This window comes from Ursus maritimus, unplaced genomic scaffold, assembly GCF_017311325.1.
Source record: "Ursus maritimus isolate PB19 unplaced genomic scaffold, ASM1731132v1 scaffold_32, whole genome shotgun sequence".
In the NCBI taxonomy this organism is placed as follows: domain Eukaryota; kingdom Metazoa; phylum Chordata; class Mammalia; order Carnivora; family Ursidae; genus Ursus; species Ursus maritimus.
In genome coordinates this window covers 728,369-737,130 of record NW_024425786.1, presented here as the reverse complement: position 1 = coordinate 737,130, position 8,762 = coordinate 728,369, and the positions used below count along the sequence as shown (strand labels likewise).

At 54.2% G+C, this 8,762-nt stretch overlaps 2 protein-coding genes and 1 long non-coding RNA gene across 6 annotated transcripts in view; 2 read left to right on the top strand and 1 right to left on the bottom strand.

The window, feature by feature from the left end:
- The window catches only part of GNB1 (G protein subunit beta 1), a 94,291-nt gene extending 89,894 nt beyond the window's left edge, over nt 1-4,397 (top strand). For all 3 annotated transcript variants that reach the window (XM_040645653.1, XM_040645655.1, XM_040645654.1), the window contains 3 exons: nt 15-231; nt 2,295-2,410; nt 2,650-4,397. In XM_040645653.1, the coding sequence (XP_040501587.1) occupies nt 15-231; nt 2,295-2,401 (324 nt within the window). In that variant the 3' untranslated portion in view covers nt 2,402-2,410; nt 2,650-4,397. The remainder of the gene's footprint in view (nt 1-14; nt 232-2,294; nt 2,411-2,649) is intronic.
- LOC121106392 lies at nt 238-2,287 on the bottom strand. The gene is made up of 3 exons (XR_005839001.1): nt 2,104-2,287; nt 906-960; nt 238-780 (listed from the first exon to the last, which is right to left on the bottom strand). It is a non-coding gene; the product is annotated as an uncharacterized LOC121106392 (long non-coding RNA).
- A 3,221-nt stretch (nt 4,398-7,618) lies between the features above and the next one.
- NADK (NAD kinase) overlaps nt 7,619-8,762 on the top strand; it is a 26,519-nt gene continuing 25,375 nt past the window's right edge. Inside the window, exon 1 of one of the 2 annotated variants that reach the window (XM_008711612.2) lies at nt 7,619-7,764. In XM_008711612.2, the coding sequence (XP_008709834.1) occupies nt 7,682-7,764 (83 nt within the window). In that variant the 5' untranslated portion in view covers nt 7,619-7,681. The remainder of the gene's footprint in view (nt 7,765-8,762) is intronic. The other variant, XM_008711613.2, reaches the window with a different exon arrangement.

Sequence of the window (8,762 nt, the reverse complement as noted above, 5' to 3'; positions counted from 1 at the left end):
CCCTTGCTTTCTAGTTCTTTCCAAATGGCAACGCATTTGCCACTGGCTCGGATGATGCCACCTGCAGGCTGTTCGACCTTCGTGCGGACCAGGAGCTCATGACTTACTCCCATGACAACATCATTTGCGGGATCACCTCGGTGTCTTTCTCCAAGAGTGGGCGCCTCCTCCTCGCAGGGTACGATGACTTCAACTGCAACGTGTGGGACGCACTCAAGGCCGACAGGGCAGGTAGGTGCTTGCTGGGCCTTCGTGGGCCCCCTCGTGCTCATGTAGCACCTTTGAGGATGGACGTGATGCACCGAGGCTGAAATGTTTAGGTTTGTGCCTGTCATGCCCCTAAGAAACATGTGCTGTGCCTGAGTACACCTGCCTGCCCCGAGGCATGGCCCGGCGGAGGGATGGGTGACAGGCCAGGGCATCCGTACTTGGGCTCTCTGGACACACGGGCTTCCTTAGCACCAGAAGCTTTCCTTGCGCTCACCGTGTGAGGTGGGCAGGACAGGGCGAACTGCTGGGTCTTGAAGGCCCTCGCCTTGCTTTCTCTCCCCTCTGGCTGTACGTGGTGGAACTGTGTCATCTAAGTGTGGAGCACAGGCTTGGGCAGGTGTGCCCAGTGAGGTATAAAGTCTGAAATTCACACATCAAAGGCAAGTGTGTGGTTGTCAAGTGCATTAAAACACAGCTTGTACAGGGGCGTCTGGCTGGCTTACTCCGTGAAGCATGTGACTCTTGATTTTGGGGTTGTTAGTTCAAGCCTCACATTGGGTGTAGAGATTGCTTAAAAATAAAATATATATTTTTTAAAATAAACTATGTATATATATATATATTTTTAAAGATTTATTATTTTAGAGCACGAGCAGGGGAAGGAGACAGGGAGAGAAAGAGAGAAGCGGACTTACCCGTTGAACGTGAAGGCAGACGTGGGACTCAGTCTCACCACCTTGAGATCGTGACCTGAGCCGAAATCAAGAGTCGGATGCTTAACTGACTGAGCCACCCAAGCGCCCCAAAAATAAAATGTTAAAAAAATAATAATTACAAGTTGTACAAAAGATGAGAAACTTCCTGTATTAAACATGAGCAGTCAGGCAGCTGAATTGAATTGACACTTTCAGAATCTTTCAACTCTGTATCTTGCCAGGGGGATGAACGGAGCATGACTCGGGGTCTTCTGGGGTTCTTACCTTGACCTCCCACTTTCCAGTGGATCTTTTCCTGCTCTGGGCAGAGCTCCCCTCCTGCTTCCCTTGCTCCCTCTTACAGACCCCTTGCTCCCACTGCCTCTGCCCCGACAGTTCCCTGGTCATGGTGCCACAGCAGAGCACACCTTCCGTTCGGCTGAGCCTGTCTCTTTACTCAGCTGTGACACGAAGGAGTATAGGAAATGGACAAGGGTTCTCTGAAATTAGCCATCGGATTCTTCTGGACGGACATGGAATGTTCTGGCTGATAATTATCCAAGCACAGGCACTCAGTGTCAACAGGAGGCTTGTCTCACTGTGGGTTCAGTGTGGGGTTACCGTATGACATCCCATCGGCCCTCCCCCTCTTGCATCTGTCACCAGCCCTCTGTGTTTTGTGCCCTGTGCTAGGCTTCAGGGGTTATAAACAAACGAAGAACAGCCCACAGCCTTACGGTCTTCAGTTGTAATTGCCCTGAGATTGGGATGGTTGGATGTTTTTTTTATTTTAGAGAGAAAGAGAGCGCACTAGTGGGAGGGACAGAGGGAAAGGGAGACAGAGACTTAAGCACACGCCACACTGAGCGGGGAGCCTGACGCAGGGTTTGATCTCATGACCCTGCGATCCTGACCTGAGCGGAAATCAAGAGTCGGGTGCTCAAACGACTGGGCCCCACAGGCGCCCCTTACTTAAGCTTCTTACGTCATGAGCGTACTCAGGAGCTGGTGCGAGAGGCCCTGAGTTCTTCACTGTGTTTTGTGCCTTGTTATCATGTCTGTTCCTAGTCTTCATGCTGTCCTAATTCAGACTTGTTCCTGGGCGCTCCAGTATATCTTTATTTTCTTTGAATACTTCCCCTGGCTGTAGGTGCCTTCATGTTGTTTTTAGGAGGGGAGCATATTGAGTTTTACTCACCTTGGGGAGCGTGACTTCTCTTCCGCCTGGCATCCTTTCCTGCCACGGAAGCGTTGTGGGGGCTGGGCCTCAGGGTTCGGGGCCTTCCTCGAAGCGTGGTCCCGCCACCCAGCACTACGTAGCTTCACCACGTCACTGCTAGGTGGGGCACCTCTGGGTCCTGGAGTGACCAGGCTATCATCTGCTCTCAGGTGTCTTGGCCGGGCATGACAACCGCGTCAGTTGCCTGGGGGTGACTGACGATGGGATGGCCGTGGCGACGGGGTCCTGGGATAGCTTCCTCAAGATCTGGAACTAACACCGACAGGTAACTCAACAGCCCAGGGGCCCTCCCTGCATGCACCTCTGCGTGTTTCTCACAGCACAGAGGAGTTCACAGTTGCTAGATTAATTTTGATGTAGAGTTGATTTGCAATTGTGAGGTGAGCATTGCATCCACCTGAAATAACGTGCCCTTGGCGGCAGATGGGCGGGGCAGTAGGAAGAGCAGTAGCACTGACTTTAGATATTCTCTTTTTATATTTCTTTAAACTTTGTTTAAAACAGCAGGCGGACGTCGTGTCGACTGGAAGATCATTCCAACCTTGAAGCGTTACAGTGATAGCATTTCCAATCCACCCCTACTAACGCGGATGCCCTGCACCCCTCAGAACTTCAAAAGGGCAAGACCTTTTCCTTCACTTATTGCTGAAACCAAGAGCACAATTCCCATGAAGAGAAGAATCTCTGTGCTGTAAACTCAAACAAATTGTGCATTCCTCCCGGGACCATTGTCTTTGTTTTCTTTTTTGTCTTGAATGAATTTAAAAGGAAATACTATAATAAACGTGCTAACCAGAAGGTAAACTTGAGTGTAATTGCGAGGCAGACACACCTTTTCACTAGTTCATTTGAATTTTAGGTCAGTGACCCTGTTTTGTGCTGTTCATGCAAAACAAGTTGAGGATTTTATCTTGTAATTGGTTCTAAATTTCAGGTTGTGTTTGTAACAGGATTTTGCAAACATTCATATTTCCTTTTTAAAATATATTCCTTTATGTTCAGTAGTTACACAGAGGAAGAGGGTCTGGTGCAGCCTCTCTGAAATTGTTAATGATGTAAATTGAGTCCCTCGTTTTTTATTTTTTGTCTCATGTCACATAATTGTTACGCACAAACACGGCATAGAAAGGAAGATGCTAATACGGAAAGGAACCAAGCACATGGCTGTGGATGGTCTTGAATGTGTGATGAATAGTAAACTCGGATTAGGCACCTTCTGCTTCCCCGACCTGTCCTCCTTACCTTCTCAGTTCAGTTCTTAATCTCACCTTGGGTTTCCTTGTGAAGTTGGAGGGAAGTTCGTAATAATAGCCTAACACTACCCTGCGCCCCGCCCCCAGCCGTCAGGAACCTCTGTTTTCCAGAGAGGCGCCCGTCCTGTGCTTGGATAGTCAGTCAATTATTTGTGTATGAAACCATGTACAAATCAATGTTTTGAAAATAATGATCTCAAACTTTCTAAGTTAAATTTTAAAAAATTTGATCGTTTGCCATATTGGGTGGGTTTACTCTTAGAATCGCATGCTGTAGAAATGCTCAAAAGCGCATATAGGACTCAGTCCTTCGATGTTCTTTTTCTTTTAAGAAATAACCTCTTTACAGTTGTAACCACTGCGGCTCTGTCCACTCACTGCTGCTCTGCACAAGCGTCGGAAGCAGGGCAGCCGGCAGCGCTACACGCTTGGGCAGCGGGATTAGTCACTGTTTCTTTCTTTCTTTAAAAAAAAAAAAAAAAAAAAAGTCCTGTTCCAAATGATCACTGTTGGATTCAGGGGTAGGGGTGGGGGGCAGGGAATGGAGACCCTGGCCTTCCTCTATAAATTCCTCATGGCCTGTCTCTGCCATGGAACCAGCCTTTTGCATCTGAGGCAGATCATTCTCTAACACGCAGACCTCCCCAGTCCCACTGGAGGCCAGGGTCCGGCAGCAGTGTTTGGACGGCAGTGCCGTGGGCTGCCTCCCTGCACCCGAGCCCACTTCACAGCAGCAGTGGTGGCTTCTCTCTGTCCTGTGTCTGCAGCAGCCTGTACAGAACTGTGCTGTGACATGCAGTAGGCCTGGATCTGGCAGAGAGAATAAACACGAGCCCTCCTTCCTTTCCATCGACACCTCTGTAGAGCTCTCTGCACCCTGTGCCCCTCACTGTTTGTATTTAATTTTAAAGTCAGTGTATTGCAAGGAGGCTGGATGCAAGATAGATACTATATTAAACTGTACTGTTATTTAAGATGTAATAAAGCAGTTTGACATGAGGGACTTTGGTGTGGCTGCTTATTTGCACAGCTGTTTGGGTTCCTGGCGACAGCCGTCTTCCCCTGGCCGCCCTACTCGGTGAGGTCTGCCTGATCTGGTCGTGTGGGCAGTGCCGTGGCTGCCTGCTTCTCTGCCCAGTCTTTTGTCCCCATCACCAAGAATCCGTGAAAGGAGGGTCAGATCCTCTGCTGGGTCCCAGCAGTTCTGCCACCACCCAGACCATACTCCCCCACCCCCAGGCCTCTCAGGCCACTGCCCAGGCTGCATGGAGTGTCCCCAGGTGGCCCAGGCCCCTTGCTTTTCCTCTTCACTCTGTATGATGTCTGAGGCCGTTACTCCTGCTGACCGAGTGGGTTTTATCTCAGTCTGGATAAAAAGAACTTCAGCTTGGAAGAAAAATAAGCGTCTGCCACCAAAGTGTGAGAAACAAGTCAGAACAGGCACACTCCTGAAGGGCCTCACCCAGGCAGCCCCGCTCCTTCCTTATTCTACATGGTGGTCAGAGGTAACTTGGTAGTTTCCATGGGTTAAATGCTGGTACTTTCTCATAAATAAGTGAAGACTGCTCTCCATGGGAAGTACTCCCACCAGAGGCTCTGTTCTCCAATTATCAGCGAGATGGAGCAGCGGGGGCCTCCTGTGCATTTCTGTGAGGACCAGGGGTGCTGTCTCCTCAAGAGACTGGCATCCTGAAGGGTGGGTTCGCCTGGCTTCAACCTCCTCCCCCACGGGTCCTTAAAAGACACTGCCAGCTGTCTTACAAAATGCCAGAGAGCATCTGAGGTGCCCCTGGAGCTGACAGCCGGAGTCCTGGGGAGGAGTTTCTCCTGGGATCAGAAAGCAGGTGGTTAGCCTGCACAGGGTCACAAGGGATGGGCACAAGGTGGGCATGGGGTAAAATGGAACCTGGTAGTCCTTGGATGCCTACCTGTTCCTTATCTCCTTCAGAGCCCCAGCCTGGCACCCAGCATGCCCCCTGCTCCCTGACCCCAGGGCAGAGAAGCTGACATGGCCACTGCACAGTGCGGCCCTCTGCTGGCTTTGAGATTACTGTCCCACTTTCTCAGCAAAGCAGTCGCTGGAAACAGGCACCAGTAGGGGCATCTAGAAAGGGGCGCCAGCGCTGCCAGGGTGGACTATGGTCGTTCTCAACCTTCAGACACAAAACTCAAGCTTGCACAGACTGAGTGGACCCTTAAGCACTTGGCCTGTGCTGCTTGGACAGTCCTGGTAAGTGACCTCTTGCTCTGTGCCACATATCCCCTCCAGGGTGCCCACCCTGCTCCCTTCCACTCCTCCAGTCTCCCCTGCAACCACCGCGCCTGCTGTTCTAGTCATGGCCCTGCCCTTAGGGGTACACCCATTGCAGGTGTGCTGTCCAAGCTCCACACAGAGCCCTCAGAGGCTGGACTCCAGCTGGGGCCTCTCTCTGACCTCTAGGGCCCTGTCCCCACCACGCCCACTCAGTGTTGTGCCTCAGATGGGTACTGGGGTCTCCTGCCACCTCCTGCCTGACCCTCAACCTGGCCCCACCAGCCCTGGGGGCTTCCCAGAGGGGTGTGCTGTCCAGGCAGGGTCTCTCCTCTTCCTAGCACTCCATCTACCCCCACCGCTGCCTGCTCCTTGAGTCCAGTCAAAGCCCTTTCTGGAGCCAAGGCCAGACTGTGTCCCTCATGTCCTCGCTGCAGGTTGCTTGGCCTGTCTGTGCCCCTGACTCCCTGAGAGAAAACCGCAGATAAAGGCACCTGCTTCCTAGAGGCCTTGTGAGAACTCCTTGAGCCCCCTGTATGTAGGTGCCAGAGCCCACCCGCCCCAGGCTGGCACTGCCTCTGCCCCACGGGGGCCCCACCCAGCTGCTGGCAGGGCATGCCCCTTCAACCCAAAACACTCCAAACAGGACACTGCCACATTGGCAATTCCAGACACTGGCCCCTGGGGAGGAATGGCCATGCAGGAGGGGCTGGTCTTGTCCCACGAGTGCTGGCTAGAGGCCTGAGGCTGAGGGATGGATGAGATGACCTCTGCATACCCCCAAGACACCCCCCTCCTCCACAGGGAGCCTTGGTCCCTCCCTGCCACCCCTGTCACCCAGGCTCCTGGTCCACTTCCCCTTTTGAATACTGGGCAGCTTCTGTTCACCCCCGGTTTCACCCCTGCCAGGCACAGTTGAAGCTAACTTCCCTGTGAGCTGGGAGCAGGATTCTGAGGGGCACCCCCTCCGCCCTAGAACCACCCCCCCACCCCAGACTGCACTCAAAATCCAGGACCACCCACCCTCAGTTGCATGAGTCCAACTCTGAGCAGGCAGCCTATCTGGCTCTACCTTCCATGGCCCAGGCTTCCTTCTCCCACCACCTAACCTACCCACTCTGCTGTCCCCCATCATTCAATCCTCAAGAGGATGCATCTAGGTTTTAGTAGTCTGAGGCTTAAATAAAACCAGAGTCACAAGTCACATTTCAGAAAAATGCAAAGAAATATTAGTGCTGGGAAAGTTTACCTGAGAGCCTCTGAGGCAGAACCCAACCTCAGCCCAGCCCAACTAGCCTGCGTGGCATCCATCCCCCACCCCTACATTGGCCTTTGTCCCTGCTGCTGGCCCTTCCCTCTCTCCAGCAGGTCTGGCTTATTCCTACTCCGCCTTTGGACTCAGCCCAAGCAAAACTTCTAGGAACCTTCCGGATGCCCTAAGGAACCCCTCCCGGCACTGGCTTCCATTATTGCTGGTCAGCCCTTGAGGGGGCTGGGTGGGACCAGGGCCTGCTGGGAAAAATTGCACCATCTGGTCAGCGGAAGGAAGCCACAACCCCTGTGTTCTCATCTCTGAAATGCGGAAGCCCTCCTGTGTGAAGTCTAGGGTGGACAGAGGCTTTCCATTACTACAGGCACCTGCACAAGTTCCCTTTAGAGAGGGCACACAGGAAGGGGCCTGCTGTGTGACCTCAGCTAGTTATGAGACTGGCTCTCCTGCCTTGGTCCCTTCTCTATAGACTTCCTGCTCTAGAAGGTTTTGGGGAGGCCTAGCCCAGTGCCTATAACATAGTAAGTGCTGGATCGAGTGTTAGTATTGTGTTAATGATCATACCCAAAATATACAGCTCAAAAGGCTTCTTCTGTGGGTGTGGCTGGCTGTCACTTTAGGGAAGTGGTTCAGTTTCCAAAATAACCAGATGGGGAAGTTACAGAGCTTGAGAAATCCCCCCAAATTCCTGACATCCTTGCCCCCCTTTCTACTCACTCTTGGTGACCCCGCTGCCCAGTGGTCACAGGACAGTAGTGAGACATGTCCTGTTTTGTGCCCATCTGTGTTTGGAGTCTCTGCACACAGGGTCAGGAGACCCCACCAGAGGAGACTGACCACTGCAGGTATGAGGGCAGGGGAAACCTGGCAGCCACGCTGCTGCAAAGGACTCCACTCCACGTGTACACAGGGAATAACGGTGGGCACTTGGGGAGCCAGGCAGATTACCAAGGACCGAATAGGGCACTACCCCTGTTCTGCAGTGACCCCTTATTCACAGACATGTCCCAGGAGCCAGGCCCCCACTGTTGGGACACTGGACTACTGGGTGGACTGGGGGAGGCCTGCAGCTCCACCAGCAGCTACGAAGTGGGTAACTGTGTCCTTGGTCCCCCTCCTCTCTCCTCTCTGGGTCCTCCGGTGGTGGTGGTGGTGGTGGTGGTGGTGGTGGTGGTGGTGGTGAGGGGGGTGGGGGACCACGGTGCTAGCAGGGCAGCCTGGAGGGGCCCCCGTTTGACATCCCAGGCCTAGAGGCCCTGTAGTCCAAGGGGTGTGCAGGGCCCCGCCAGGCTGCTGAGGTGGGAGAGGCCCGCGGTGGCCTGGCCCCGGCCGCCCCCTCCAGCTGCACTGGCAGGGAGGGGCCTGTGCTGCGCAGCCGCTTGCAGCCAGTTTTGGTTCCCAAAACATGTGCCTTCTAAGCAGATTCACACCCCGTCAGTTATGGGAATCCTAAGCGGATGCTGTCACCACTCGCGGGGGTCCGCAACCAGCCCCTCCGGCCCGCGGTGGAGGGGGGAGGCAACGGGACAGGGGCAAGGTGCGCGAGCGGACGTGCTTCCAACGGGGCAGGGTGAGTGGGGACCAAGGTTCTTCTTCGCGGCGGCCGCCGTCGGGGCCGGGGCAACAGACGTCCCACCGCGGAGCTCCCGCCCCCAGCCCCACCGACCCCTGAGCTGCAGTCCTCAGCCCTGGCCCCAGGTCCTTGCGGGCCGACCCACGTGCGCGGGGCGCGGCGCCGGCGGGGCGCATGCGTGGGGCGGGGCGCATGCGCGGGGCGGGGCGCGCGTGCGCACTGGCTGCATTGCTGCTCGGCGGGCCGGCGCCGCGGTCCCGGCGGCCGTGG